The sequence below is a fragment of the Tauraco erythrolophus genome, chromosome 14 (assembly GCF_009769465.1).
Source record: "Tauraco erythrolophus isolate bTauEry1 chromosome 14, bTauEry1.pri, whole genome shotgun sequence".
In the NCBI taxonomy this organism is placed as follows: domain Eukaryota; kingdom Metazoa; phylum Chordata; class Aves; order Musophagiformes; family Musophagidae; genus Tauraco; species Tauraco erythrolophus.
This window is the reverse complement of record NC_141478.1, coordinates 13,901,371-13,916,485: the sequence shown is the minus strand read 5'-3', so window position 1 is coordinate 13,916,485 and position 15,115 is coordinate 13,901,371. Positions and strand designations below refer to the sequence as shown.

The 15,115-nt window shown below is 40.1% G+C and overlaps 1 protein-coding gene across 1 annotated transcript in view; it reads left to right on the top strand.

The window, feature by feature from the left end:
- Positions 1–15,115, top strand: part of MYO5A (myosin VA) — a 102,271-nt gene that overhangs the window by 11,590 nt on the left and 75,566 nt on the right. Inside the window, 2 exon segments of the mRNA XM_086620568.1 lie at positions 8,259–8,369; positions 9,840–10,011. Coding sequence (XP_086476694.1) covers positions 8,259–8,369; positions 9,840–10,011 — 283 coding nt within the window.

The following is a 15,115-nucleotide window of genomic DNA, read 5'->3' as shown; positions in this document are numbered from 1 at the left end:
TCAGGCACCCATAAAGTTAATCGTGACATATTGAATGTTTTTTTGGTGTATTCCTTAAGTATTGACACTTTTAAAAAATTTTTAAATTGGAATATTTTTGTAATATACCTGCAACATGCACTGTAAGCACACAAGCCTGCAATCATGCATCCTCGTCCTAATATTCATTCTTCGATGCAACATGTCTCGCTAGCTTAATGTTCAGAGGATGGCTGTAGTTGTTTCATTTGCCCTTAAATTTCTTGTGGCCACTTTTCTACAACTGTTGTAACATGTTTTTCAGGTTGGATGAATTAGGTGTTTTAAGGCAGACTTGTAATTAACTTCTTCTTGAAATCACTAGCATATAATCCAGCGTTGCCCTTCGTATTGGTGGTACGGATCGTGTGCCTCTCTGTGTGGGTATGACCCCAGCTGAAGTTTTACGTGAGTCAGAATATTTTCCTGTCGCTCAGTCTGGGGTAGGCGTCACGCTTCTGCGCGAGGTTTTCGCTGGTTTCATTGTGGTCATTCAGCTGGTTTGTGTCTCAAGTCGTGACCAAAACATTGGTGGTTTTGATCTAGCTGTAATTGCCATCTTTTTCGAAGATCTTTCAGAGCCACATTCATTCCTTTGACAGATCTCAGAATCAAAACTGTTTCAAACTCAGAATTTTCTTTAACATTGATTTTTCTTTGAATATATATTTTTAAGCCTGATTTACTGTAAATGGCCATTTCTTGAGCAGGGTGCCGAGTTAAATGAGAACAGCATACTGCAGCAAGTAAGACAGGAGTGCTGCTGTGTGACCGGGTTGTTACTGTGGGTTATTATGCTGTAGGCTGGCTGGTGGCCGGTGGCGTTGGGGAGTCCCGTGGCAGACGGGGCAGGTGGGGAGCGGCAGGCGCAGCGGCACAGGGGCATCGCTCCTTGTCCCACGCACGCTTGTGGGAGCGGCGGGGACACAGGGAAGGATGTAGCTGCACTTTCCTTTTAACACACTGGCCAGACCAGTGTCTGTCCCAGTCTTTGCGTGGCACTTGGTGAAACACGTTTTATTTTTCTGTAGTGAATCATTAAGCTTTAATTGAGCCGTGTCAGAAGTGTCAGGTGGGCAAATATGTGATGTACCTGAGCAGTGTTGCGTGTCACTTCCCATCGCTGTCCAGTGGTTTTCAGTGGTGGATGCTCCTGGCATCACAAGCTGAGTAAGTCATGGAGCACAGGATTGTAACCGTGGCTGCTGGCTGAGGATGGAGAAGAGCCTGTGTGAGAGGGGGTCTGTGGAATACAGCAGAAGCTGACAAATGCCAGGAAGGGTGAATGGGCAGTGTTTTGATAGCTGAAGTATTGTTTGGGTCAATAACAACTGAGTAGAGACCTGATCTGTCTCCCTCTGTACAACATTTCAAAGAGATGGTCGAGTACAATCAACAGAAAATGTAGAAAGCTATGTTTTTTAAGGTGAAGAAAATTCACAGCTTTTAAACATTTCATGTGTTTTAACTGCTTAAAAATGTTTCTTATAAAAATCGTATCCACTACAACCTGGGAATGTAGCTGTTCTTTGATAGATTTGGTAGTTTAAAGTAAACCACTGAGTTTTCTGGCCTTCATGTCAGGCCCAGTGTGTGGATTTGCAGGTTGATCATTTTCTCTGAATTTCAGTGGAAAGGTTGCTACTGATTGTAATATTTAAAGAAATAAAGAAATTTACATTTCTGTTTGCTGATCAAATTTGCCTATAGTAGCATGTATATATATCCTGTGTTTGGGATTTAGCTTTTTTTGCATCACTTTGAAGTAAGGTGAAGTTCCTGGTAAGTGTAAGTCAACAGACATTTTTCCTGTGGCTGAAGATGGCTGTAAATCATGGTGCAGTGATTCTTTGTGAGGTGCTGATAGTTTTTGATCATTCCTTGTGCAATTGTGTTTGGCAAACAACGTACAAGTTGGGTTTGGTGTTTAAAGTCACCGGGCCCTAAATACAAAAAATGCCTTATAAAAACGCTTAAAAGAAAGAAAAAACCCCACCAACCTCAAACTTTTATATCCTTAGGATTCAAGTGTGGTGGATATTTATACAGTAGATGACACACTCAAGTACAACAGATTCTTCTTCCATTGAGCTGCGATTCAAGTAGTTTCCTTGTGCGTGGTGAAGGGTACAGTGCCTTACGTGCCTGACCTGGAGTGTTGCAGACACTTTGACCTGACTTTGCAAACCCAGTGCCAGCAGCGTGCAAGCTCGTGGTGGTGCTGCCCGAGGGTGTAGCTCGGAGTCTGGCTCGCCGCTGTCCCCCGTTTGGGAGCTCCATGCACAAGAATTCCCACATGTCAGATTTATGTGATAACACGGGGCTTTTGATCTGCCTCTTAGGGAAACTAACTATGTGAGATCATGTTTCATATAAAACATTAATACAAATTGTCACATATATATATTTTCCTCATCATATATCATGATACAATTGTCTTTTTAAATTAATGCTTTCTGAATATCAGGCCTTAAATTGTACAAGAGGTATATAAATGGCTGTTGCAGAGTAGCTAGACAGAGAATACACTCCATGCCCAAAGAATGCTACTGCCTTTAAGAAAATCGATAATTTTTGTTTTGATTCTTTTGCGGAGTTAATGATGCCGTTTCCCTCAGGCTGTAAGAAAAATTCAGCTGAGTTGGTCAGAGGTTTTGCAGCAGCCTGCTTGTCATGGAAACACTCTACTTTCCGATCCTCCCTGGTTACTTGGCATTTTTATGAAAGGAGAGTGAAGTCTTGTCTTTCTTTTCAAACTGCAACTGGCAGCAGCACGTTGTTAATAGGAATGCAATGCTTCCTTGGGACTGCCTGCATGTCGCAGGACAGGTGGCAGAAACAATGGTGGTTTCAGCAGTGAAAGAAATGGGACCTCCTCCCACCTCGTGTGTGAGTGATCAGGGTCTCTTTGGAGGGTCCCAGGTTGGTCGAGTTAAGACTTGTGCTTAACTTGTTACTCGCCTGCCTGTGCCTCTGCTTATGTTGTTAATATAAAAGCTAAACTTGTCTGTTTCAAATGTTCCCAGGCTTAGTATTACCATCCATGGCAGTGGCATGGTGAACCAAGGATAGGGGAAAGTATAAAGCTGAAAGAAATTATTCTAATAGCATCAAATTATGTTTTCAGAGCAACCTTATCGAAGAAAATCACACGGCTCAGAAATCCTTTTCTAATAAGTTTGCATTTTGCTTAGGTAAGTTCAACACTTCTGCAGTGTGAACTTTTACGACTTTGTGCTCTGTTTTGTTGTTATGCCTTGCTAACGTAGACACTTTTCTTCTTCTGGTCTAATAATGCAGCCTGCTCTCTCCAGGTGGCCGTGTTCTGTTAGCAACAGGTCACATTGAATGATTTTGATCAAATTTGGCTTTGACTTTAACCAGCTGTTGCTGTTCTGTGGGCTCCTTTAGCTAGTGCTGCCTGAATTGATGGTATCTCTTTCATCCAGACATTAAAGAGCTACCTTATTCCTACCCAAAATGAAGTCATTCTTGAAAGAGGGAGGGGCAGTGTCTCTCATAAGTTTTTCATCATTAACACCTGAAAGACTGTGTTTTTTTTGAGGCTGTCTGTAAATAAATAGATGATCTCTGGTGAAGTGAAAGTCACACAAGTTCACTTGTATGGGTAGATCTTGCTGAGAAACTAGGGATAGCTTTTTATGGGTTGAAATTTTTTATTTTTTTAGGATATAGATTGTTTCATGAACTCTCAGCTCTTATCAAAAGAGCTGTTAAGCTGGGAAGATACTGGTAACTTCTGTAGTATCTGTGGTTGTGCGATGGAAGTAGAAAACTATTTGACTGCTGAAGGGGCTTGCCTTGCTAATTCCGTCCTGTCAGCGATGTCCATTAGTACTTCAAGAGGTTAATATCTCAGAAGAGAGGCTTTGTGAGTCATGTGTTCTCATTTGATAATTGTTATAGTCTGCTGATTTCTTCATGTGATCTAAGATGAAATCATGAGGTATGACAGAATACTGCGATTTCCTATTATATTTCTTATTATGTAAAGTTGTGGTCATACAGCTAGCTTTCTGAGTCACTAGTAAAAAATGAAAACTTCTCCAAGTATTCTTTTCTGCTACGAACTCTTTTAGAGTCACTATATAGATATCAAAGCATTGCCTTTCAGCAGCCCAACTTGTCCTTCCTTGAACAAAGTACAGCGATTCCATACTGCCATGTGGTTTTGGAGGGAGCGGGGATTTTTACGTTAGTCTGCTGAGGCTGGAAGAGAGTCAAGGCAAAAAACTGAGTTTTGGAATAGTCATGTCAAGATGTGTTTAGTTATTTGTTTTCCTTCTGAATTCAAGAGTATCTCATTTGTATGCCTTATGTTTTCATTCTGATTTTTTTAAACTAGTTTAGAGTAAGTGACGGTCCTGTGGATGCTGGGCTGGAGAAGGCTGGCTGCTGTCTCCAGCCTGGAGTGCCACACTATGGTGTGGCTTTGTCGTAGGGCGGGAGGATGGGCTGTATGTCCTCCATGTCATGCCTCTTCCAGTCCTACGTCTCTGGTGCAGAAAGGAAGAGGTCATCGGTGGTGAGGCAGGAATGTACCCACAGAGAAAGTACAGCATTATTACCTGGACAGCAAAGCTAGGTTTGTTAGAGCCACGTCAATACTGAAATGTAAAGTGGAGGTGACGCTATTGGCAAGCTTGGGGTGACATGAAAGGTAACGATATTTACCTAAAATTTCATTCACTGCCTTTCCTTGAGTAAATCATACTGCTGTCTCCCCATCAGCAGTTTTATTCTGGTATTTCAAAATTTGCATTGAACTATTACAAAAAGTAATGTATTCCTGATCTTAATCAGACACAATTTCACTAAAGTGAATTTGATTCTTGCCGTAATTTTTATTGTCATTTCAATGCATTTTTAGGCATTTAGAATTTCCCTCCCTTTTTAGAAGGCTGATTTGTAAATCATTGTATCTAGAAGTTTGTTGTACCTTAGTCTTATTTTAATGTAGTCATGAACTTGATTTTGTAAGCTAGTAAATAAAGATAGCTGAACAGTAGAGATACTAGAGTCTGGTATTTCCCAAGAGAGGCCCTTGGTCCTGTTTCCACCAGTGATGGTGCTTTGTTTTCTGCTGTAGGGTTGGATCCCACTGAAGGCTGGGCAGCAATGGGATTTTAACATCAACTGATTATATAAAAGATAGAATGAAAATCTGATTTTGCAAATCATTCTGCTAGATTAGTGAGGTGAGAATGCTGTGAAATGATTCAGCGCTTATAATTAGGAACAACTTTCTCTTTCCTCCCACCTGCTCTTTTTACCAGGTGTTTTCTTTGGCAGGGATTTTAAGGCCAGGCAATGATGCTAGAGATGAGAAGCTACAGCTTAGTGCTCATAGGATGACTTTAATATCTGTAGAGTTATGTCATGTGGAAGGTTCAGCTCTCTGTAGTAACCCAGTTTCTATGGTGATCTGTTCTCTGCTTTCTCTTTCCTTCTCTAGACAGTAGAAAAGATACAGTTTCAGCTGAATAAATTAAAGGTGCCTATTTCATGCTGGCATAAATCACATAGTTAGAAACTGCTACGCAGCATTTGCTGCCTGCAGTTAACAGCATTTGTGTCTTACGAGGCTGCTGTGTTTCTACATCAGGAAACCTTTCTTTGTGTAGCCTAAAGAAAAGCAGTCTGCTAACCTGTTTTACTAGACAGTATTTAAGTGCTTTCCTCTTTCGTATTATGTTTACTTTTCTTTCTGTTGATTCCTGTGATGAGAGGGAAGCAGTATTCCATCAGAAATACTGAGAATGGGGAACTGCTGCTTTAGCCGAGGGGGGGGGAAAAAAAGGGTCATAGAAACTGGGCAAAGTGTGGTAGGCATTTTGTCTTCAGCTGTGTAGCATCTTTGTGTTAAACTAAGAAATTTCCCTGCTTTCTGGTAGGGTTTTAAATTTTTATTTTTAAAAGAGAGTTTTGTGAATAGGAGTGTTGGGTTGAGTTTGGATAAATATGTGTTTCTGAAACTTCTCAGGGAATCCTTTGTTTAAAAACCAAGTGGAAAGAAGACATTGCTCCTGAGTGCACTGCTTTATTCTAATACTGCATCTCTGTTGTCACTTCCTGGCTAATTATTTTGGAATTATTCTGTAATTGTGTAGTTTCTGTAGGTTGATACTTGCATCGGCACATACATTTATTAGCACACACCTTAATTTTAACTCAAACATGGTTTCTTAGCCTGCAAGTTGTGAATACCGCAGTGCTGAGAATAAATAAATAATCCAGATGCTGCCTTGTTGTTGGCCTCCATTGCTGTTGGATAGAGTGCTCTGTGAATGGCGACAGCCTGTGCTGAAGAACTGTTTTTGAGATCTTTCATTTTCCAAATAATTCATCAACTTTCTTGGTTTTGGGGTGAGTGGGGAAGAAGGTATACATGTACTCCAGGAGAAATACTGCACTTCTGTACTGAAAACAATAGCAAATATATATGAAACTAACAAAGCTCAAAGGAAAAAAAACTCCAACAACCATATTTACTACAAAGAACAAAGTTTCTTGTCTTTATATAAGGTAGGTTCTTAGGACTGCCATAAACATCCAGTGAAGCTGAAGAAAAACCAGGTGTGGGAGCGTCACGTATTCTGTAGTGAGAACAATGAAAGTGAATTTTTAATTATTTATGTAATTATTTTTCTCCTTTCACTTGGTGGAGACAATTGGTTTACATGTCTGGCATAAACTTTCAGGAATTTGGGAGCTTTTTGGATGTAGGCAGTGGCAGCGCTTTAAAGGCTGCAGTGTGTTAAAGGTAAAAGCCGTTGATTTAGCCTGTTGTAAATTACTCAGTGCCCTGTTCTTGAGAAGCGTCCTGGGCGAGGAAGCAAATTGCTTTGTGAAGTTGGAAATAATTGCAGGGGCTGAGCCTCCCTAGCAGCCTCCTGCTAGGCAGGGTGGGCATCCCGCTGCTGGGCTGGGGGCTGGGGCTCCTCAACCCCTTCTCTGTGCGGAACATGTTTTATTGTTTCTTGTCTTGCAACAAGAAGGCGATATGAACTTTGATCTTTAAAAAAATACCTGATAGAAATAATAAGTTCATAATTCTAAGTAGTGAGAAAACTGGCTTAGTAAGAGGGGGAAAAAAAATCTTCAGCATTCTTCAGGGCAGAAGATGCAATACAAAAATAAGTTGTGTAAGAATAGGTGATGAAGCTGTGTGACCAAATGCACAGTTTTCTGTGTCATCAAATGCCGTGCTTTGACAAATACATTACGGTTATTTTGAAATAATTTAGTGAATTGAGAATATTTTGCAACATGGCTGCGCCTCTAAAGTCAAGCAGCTGTTTTGTTTGCAAAGGTGACGGGTGTGGGATGATCTCAGTGCTCTCTAGGCATTGCAAGAGCACCAGTTCTGAAGCTTTAATATCTTAAAAATGTCACAGCCTTTTCCTGGTGTTGCTCAAGAGCTGTTTTCATGTGCACATATTTGCATGTACATGCAACTGTACAAGTAACTAGATAATTTCCATATACTTTTAATTGACACATGAGCATGAGATAACCATTAAATCTGGCTTCACTCATTTGAAAACTTGAATATTCTTTCTGTTTTTAAAAACAAGTCATATCTTTGTTCTGGGTTACTTCTATGGATAAAGTTTGGGTGAAAATGGTCAATAATAGGAATACTAGATTTTTGTTTTCTTTTATTTGGAGGCCTTTTCAACCAAATCTTTTTGTTTTTTTTTTCTCTTGGCATTCTGGAGATAATCCATTTTAAACTTGCCCCATTTGCAACTACAAAGGAAAGAGCTTTTAATACTTGAGATCAGGTAGCTTTGCCTGAATTAACACAAATGTGCCAAAGTGTTCTCTTAGGGGAAAAAAAAAAAAGCTATGCCATGTTATTTTGCAAATGCCTTTAGAATCTACTCAGAAGAGTTTCTCTGAGTAATTTTTTGATAGCCAGATTTTTCATCTCTCTGAAAACACATTTTTTTTTCTTTGTGGAACATTATTTTGCATGGAAAATGCCCTTTTCTTTCTGCGTAGGCGATAAGATTAAGCTTGTTTAGCCTTTTATCAATAGATGGAAAAACTTCTTTACCTCAGATGTACTAATTAACTTTTCTCTTGCTTAAGGGTTTGGCTCTTGAACATGTATTTTAAAAAACAACAAGAAAGGGTTTTGGTGTCATGTATATTGATGATTTAACTATATTGCAACAAAAAGTCACTGATCTTTTGCTGCTGTTGTATTGCAGTATGCCAGGGTTTGGATCCCTGATCCAGAGGAGGTCTGGAAGTCAGCAGAACTTCTCAAAGATTATAAACCTGGGGATAAAGTCCTCCAGCTTCGACTTGAAGATGGCAAGGTAGGTCTGCATATTGTTCATAAGCTGATTGTTTGCGCTTTTGACTGGAGACTGATGTATCCAACACAGGAAGCTGTGTTGTCAAAATATATCTGTTTTTATGTCTGTGCAATTATTCTTATTCACTGAGTTCGAGTAGTATTTTTTGTTGGGACAAATTATACTGTTTATTTACAAAAATTCACTTTGCCTGATTTTTAAAAATAAAACAAAATGTGTGTTACTTTTATCCAACTGCCTGTTATGTTCGGTTGCATGATCTTTTTCTATTTGTGCTGTTAAAGCTGTAACCCTGGTTTGATATTCCAATGAGAACAGTGTTGCTAGGAGAACAGTGTTGCGGAGAAAGAATTGTGACTTTTAAGTTGAGCATAACCATCAGAAGATTAATAAAGATAAAAAGGGGCAAGGGTTAAGAGTATTACGAAAATGATGCTGTATACGGTGCAGAGAAATGATGACATGTCTACAAAAAGCTCACATCCTTCAAGTGAAGGCCTGCTCATTTCTTTTCATGCCACTGAAATGGTTATTTAGTTTTAACATGCAGTGATGATGATCCCTCAGATCTTCTCATGGAATATGAAGATCTACTGCAGTTGGTCAAATACTTATTTCTAATTTATTTTCTTCTTACCAGTAGCCAGCTTAGATCCTACTTTCATGTAGAGACTTACATAGCCATGAAGTAAAAGGAACATGTTATATATATAGAATAGCTTCTAAATTTTACTTGCATGCATTTCAGTCTTTGACTCATTCACATTTCTTATATGGCAAATTGAGTACAACCTTTCTAATGTGACAAGATTAATCACCCCTCTGTATTCCAGGCTGTGCGGTGATGCTGCACACTTCAGTATTGCATGTAGCAGAATGGGGGTGTTTGCCAATTAAGTCAAATTGTGTGGGGACAAGAAAATAGCAGGTAAATAAAGTAATTTTAGATCTAGAGACAGATGCAATTAAAACATCTACATTAGAGTTTAATTTATATTTGCAAAAATTGTAAGTAGCTTTTTTTTTCAGTTTATATGTTCTTCATGGTGTTCTGCCAACATTCTTGTGTCGTATTGCTATGTGTGAAGCTGGCTATAGACTGATGGGAACCTGCTTCCTCTGTTCTGCTCAAGGGGAACATACTATGAAAAACTAGTTAGATTTATGATATGACATATTTTGTTTTATTTAATAAAAAGATTTGGCAGCAAAATAAAGGCATTTGCTGAAGTAATACTTTAAAAAGATGATGTCTCTTTATGGTTGCCTGTTGCATTTAGAAAACTCTTCTGGGAAATTTTAAATGATGCTTTTGGAGAAAGAACTGCTCCCTCAAATCACCAGGTAGTTTAACTCTTGCATTGTGTTTTTGTAACTTGGGCGTATTTTGCTGGGAAGAACAGTTGGAGGGACTGAATGAGGAAACCTAAGCACCAACTCTTTCAGCATGTGTTTCCATTTGATTTTCAGGACCTGGAATATTGCCTAGATCCAAAGACCAAGGAACTCCCACCCTTGCGAAACCCTGACATACTTGTTGGTGAAAATGACCTCACAGCGCTCAGTTATCTCCATGAACCTGCTGTTTTACACAACCTCAAAGTTCGATTTATAGACTCTAAACTAATCTATACCTATTGTGGCAAGTACTGTCTTTTCATACCATAATCTTCAGAGAGAATGCTGTAGACAAGAAAAAGAAAATTGATTATTAATATGCGTCCTTTTAACTTAATGATTTTAAGGCGGGAGGAGAGCTTCACACAGTGCAGATGCAGGAGGTTGCCTGGGTTATTTGGTGGATTTACTGCCTGCCTCTGCATTGAGCTCCTGTATCTCCTACTGGAAGATACCAGTTTATTTTCTTCTTCATGTTTTCCAATCAGTGCCACTACAGGAGTGAATTTATAAATTTATAACAGTACATGAGCCAGTGCTTGTCTGGTTGCAATTATGAATGATCTTGGTTTTAAAAATACCGTTGAACTCACAGCAGAGGTTACCCAAAGTTGTAATTGCCTGTGATAATTTCAGATGACCAGAACGGGGGAAGTTACTTTAATGATCACTTCATCATAGGTTCAAAATTGCAGCTGAGTGGTCTCTTTTAAAGAAACATTGCGAGATAGTTTAGGCTTAAAATTTAGATTTCGTGCTTGTAGCTTTTTTTGCTATGTGAATGTGTTTCTTTTTAAATCTCAGTGTTTAGTCAGAAAACATTTCTAAATTTTAATATAACCTTTCAATAAAAAACTTTGTTTTTCAAATATGCACTTTGGATATTTTGTTAGTGCATAAGAAACAGTTTAAATCAATGGTGGAATTTTTACATTTTAAGCTGAGTAAAACAAAACATAATATGATGATGTGATTGCTAGAAACCAGATATTGAAAATTTCCTTCTCGTAACTGTCTGATTAAGGCAAAGACACATTCTTCTAGTAGGTGTAGTCAAATAATCGTTTGCATATTCATTGTAGCTCATTTTATGCCAGCGGAAAACATAATCCATGATTTCTTTTTAAATATGCAGTTTAACTTTGTCTCTAATCAGACTTCTGTAGGGCAGTCCTGGTTCTGGGTATCGCATGTGTATTGAGGCTTCTCGATGTCATCATGTATTAGCCTTGCTGTTTATGATTTCATTGTACTTTGCGCTACTTTGCAAACTATAGAGTAGAGGAGTCATGTTGCAAGGTGGCCCACGACAGGTATCAGCTAATCATGACCACAGGTGTCTGAAGCAGGAGTTTGTGTTTTGCAGCTGAAGACCTTGTCCTGTCCCGGTCTGCACATGGAATATGCCAGGGGTCAGATTTTCCCCCTTCTGGTCACTGTGACACCTCCACTCGTGGTGATGGGTATGGAGAGCTAATGCCACCAGCACATTTAATGTGTCGTGATGGCAGGCTGCAGGCATTAAATGCCCTACCACCTTTTGCTCACTCTGGCTATTCCTAACCTGCGGATGCTCAGCAGAGTGTATCTGCTCCCAGCACTGCACTCAGCAGCGTCCAGACCACGGGGGACTGCATCAGGCTTCGCCTGCCTTTGCTTGCAGCCAGCCTTCATTCCTGTAGGAGTGGGAGATGATTCATACCCACGTCTCATCCCATCATGCAGTCAGAGCATGACTAGATGCACAGAGTAGTTTACGTAGGAAGGGACCTCTGGAAGTCTTCAGTGGAGCTTCCTACTTAAACCAGGTCTGACTAGATCAGGTTGTTCAGGGCTTGGACCAGTAAAAGTATATCTGAGTGTTTGAGTGTCTCCAGCAATGGAGATACCGCAGGGTCTTTGGGCAAGCCCTGCTTGAGGGTTCATGGTCTGGTCCCGGCACTGGGAAACCACCTCAGTTCCCCCACTTTAGACATCGTCTGTGTTTCTGTCCCTGGTGCCCCCATGGCAAATCTCTCGGTGGGGGAATGCTTTGTGAAAGGGCTTTTCACTTTCGGAGTCTGGTGGCCTGAGCTTGCAAGACGTTTTCCGTCTGAGTTTTGTGGTCCTGTGCCTATGGATACCCCCGTACCCCTCCCGTAAGACAGCCTGCCCCACACGTTTCAGCTGCTTGCAAACACGCTCTGTGTTTCACATCATTTCAGAGGCTTTCCGAAGGAATGTGCTGTATGCCAGTTTTGTTTTGCAGAGTTTGGGAAATTGTGTTGTTTTCATGTTTTCCCTAGTGCGGCTTTAATTGTGGGTTTGGCTGGTTTTATAGTTTCTCATAGGACTGGAAGGCCTTTAGCTCTTTGTGGGATGGGTCTGCCAAAGGGCCTGGGATGGTGGAGCTTGGTCGGCTCTTTTACTTCCGAACAAGTCTCAAGTGATGATTCTGGGAACTGTGTGTGGGTTGATTAGAAACATGTGGATCCAGTAGCGTGGGAGTTCCCGGTGGGGGGGTGGTGTCAAAGCACAGGTGAAAGAGGCTTAAGGCTAACTGGTGATCTGAGGAGTGCAGTATGCTGTGGATTTATTAGCTTGGATGTAGGCATACATATGTTACATTACAAGTTTAGGAAAATAAAGTTGGCGTGTTGACCTCTAAAAACCCAGTCCTTTGGCCACGGACGTTCACCATTCAAATTGCTCTTTCAGTTCCCGAACTGAGTACAAGTTACTTTCCCTCTGCCTTACAACTCCTTCCACAGGCAGAGTGCTATTTGCCTCCTGAATCTGATTCATGCGGTAGCCAGGGTAGTTTGAATACCTGCTGAAGGTGGTTTGAGCTAACCTGGCTGATTTAGCCTGAGGGAGATTAAAAACCCTTTAATCCACCAAGAGGATGATGGTGACATTATTCTCAACCAGCAGAACTAGAACTGGGATGGATGGATGTCCACGGTACTAGAAATTAATTCTGCCATGCTGTCCTTAGTGTAATATGTCAAATGGATATTAAATTCTTTCAAATTTTGGTTTGAAGTATTGAAACTTTTAAATAGGAAACCTTCTGATTTCTTAACTTCAAGTCAGCCGTTCACCAGCAATCCAGAGGTGATTTATAACTTTACTTTACTGTTGGGAATATGAAATGAAGGAAGTTGAAAAGTTGCAAAGGAAAATTTGAATACTTACATGGAAAAACTGCTAAGGCTGTGATGAAAATGGAGTTAATACTTCTGGTTAGTTCAGATGCTACACAGGAGAGCAAACTTTAAATTAATAAAATATTTATATTAATACCCAGTTTCTCTACAGATAGGTGAATATGTTCAAGATAAAATAATTAGCTAAAAAGAATGGTAAAAAGAGTAGCCAGAGTTCAGTGTAGTGTAATTGTAGGAATGAAACCACACAAATCTGATTTGGGAAGGCCCGTGGTATTTCTTAAAACAGCAATATGTTTTAGTGGAGATAAAGAGAAGTTATATATAAATTAAACTGGATTATAGTTCCATGAGACAGACTGATTTAAAAGTTCCACAGAAAGCATCTAATTCCGAACTCACTTGTTTTGGATATTTCCAGATGGTAGTTGCTTGTTGATTTTACAGATCGCTACTGAAGTTAAGCGATTTAATAAGCTGGAGACTTGTCATGGGGCTGCTTGTTTTGAACTGAAGGTTTTATTTTTACCAGCATAGCCAAAAGCAGGAGGGAATTGTCTGAAGCCTCACACAGTGGGGTTTTTTTTGTGTCTCTTTGATTAGACTTGCCAGCCTGGGAGGCTCAGCTCGGCGGCGCGGCCTCACTTAACTTTTTACTACTTTTTCACAGTTTCAAAGGGCAAATGTTAAAAACCAGCACCAAAAATATTCCTCTAGTCTGCTAGTACTGAGGTCTCTTCCCCTCCCTAATGCCCCTCTTGTTTTTTTGGCTCCTCACTACAACGTTAGAACTTGGCATAAGTTTTTATAGAAACTTTTTGCCCGAGCCCCTGAGTCATTTCAGTGAAAGTCATGGCTGATGGAAAAACACTCTCTCTACTCACCTGGGCGTGTCTAGCCATAAAGCTTACTGTATATTTGAGGAAATAGATCAAGGTCTCTCAGATCTCTTAGTGAAAGATATTCCATATTGTTGTTTAATGTTTTTGCTATGATTTGTGCTTGATCCGTAAACGCATGACAGGAGTTAAAAATGGGATGAGGCTCTCAGCAGCAGTGCCAGACTACAGATGCTTTCACTTCTCCCAGCTTTTCCATGGAACATTTCTTAGATAGACATCACAACACTGTAATCTGCACGGAGCAGAGGGCTGGGATCTACACTGAGGAACTGTATGTGTGTGTGCGAATTTCTGAGTAAATTTAGAAGCGAGCTGGTTCTGGTGCAGGTTCTTCAGGGATGGTTTGTCCAAGAAGTGTGTGTAGCACACGTGCTATAGTCACTATGCAGCCATCTGCTCCTGCGTTGTCGCTTTTAGACACCAAAATATATATGTAAGAAGAAATTCTATTTTTAAAATGACCGCAGTTAAAATTAGAGTTTGTTTTTTTTTTTTTTCCCGTTATCGCATTGTCAAGGTGAGGAGGAATTGCCATGTTAAGAGAGCACAGTTTGCCTGACACAGCTGGGTCTCACGTGGCAGTGATCAGTGTTTACACCCCTGCATAGAGCAAATAAGTGTTCCCTACACAGTGTAAATGCTGCAGGAGAGAAAGGTATAAGTAATCTTTATCAAATCATCCCTGTTTCTCTTGAAAAAGAAACTCATACCGAAAGCATTTGAGATCTCACCTTGTGACTAGGGAGGATGTACAGAGTAAGACTTAAGTTTTCCTGTGTGGGGAGAGTAAAAAGATGGCATAAGTTAGAAATGCTGTATTAATGAGTGGTATTAAAACAGGCTGATACGTGTTTAATTGGGATGAAAAAACTAGAAAATTGAGAGTGTAAGTAGTTATACACACAGATGTATGAGATGAGGGGTTTATGGTGCCTTCTAGAGTTGTAATTACTTAATTTCCTGACATTAGTGTGTACCACTGTGTGTCAACCCTGTGTAATATGTCTATATGTGGGGGGTTTTCTGATCTCTTTGAGCAGGAGGTTGTCCTGCCTGACTGGTAGAGATGCCCTGGAATCCAGCTTATACCATGACTCTAGTTTGTTGCTTGTTAAAAAAACTGAAGGTGCTATTCCTGGGCACAGCATAGTGGCTGAAGGGTTAACACACTTCACATATCCAAACTGACAGTTAGCAAGGCCGTGTAATAGTTATAATTCACAAATCACATTATCATTTGTGATTCACAGTAAAACACAGGGAAGTATAGTGCAAATTCATTGGTTTACTGCACTGA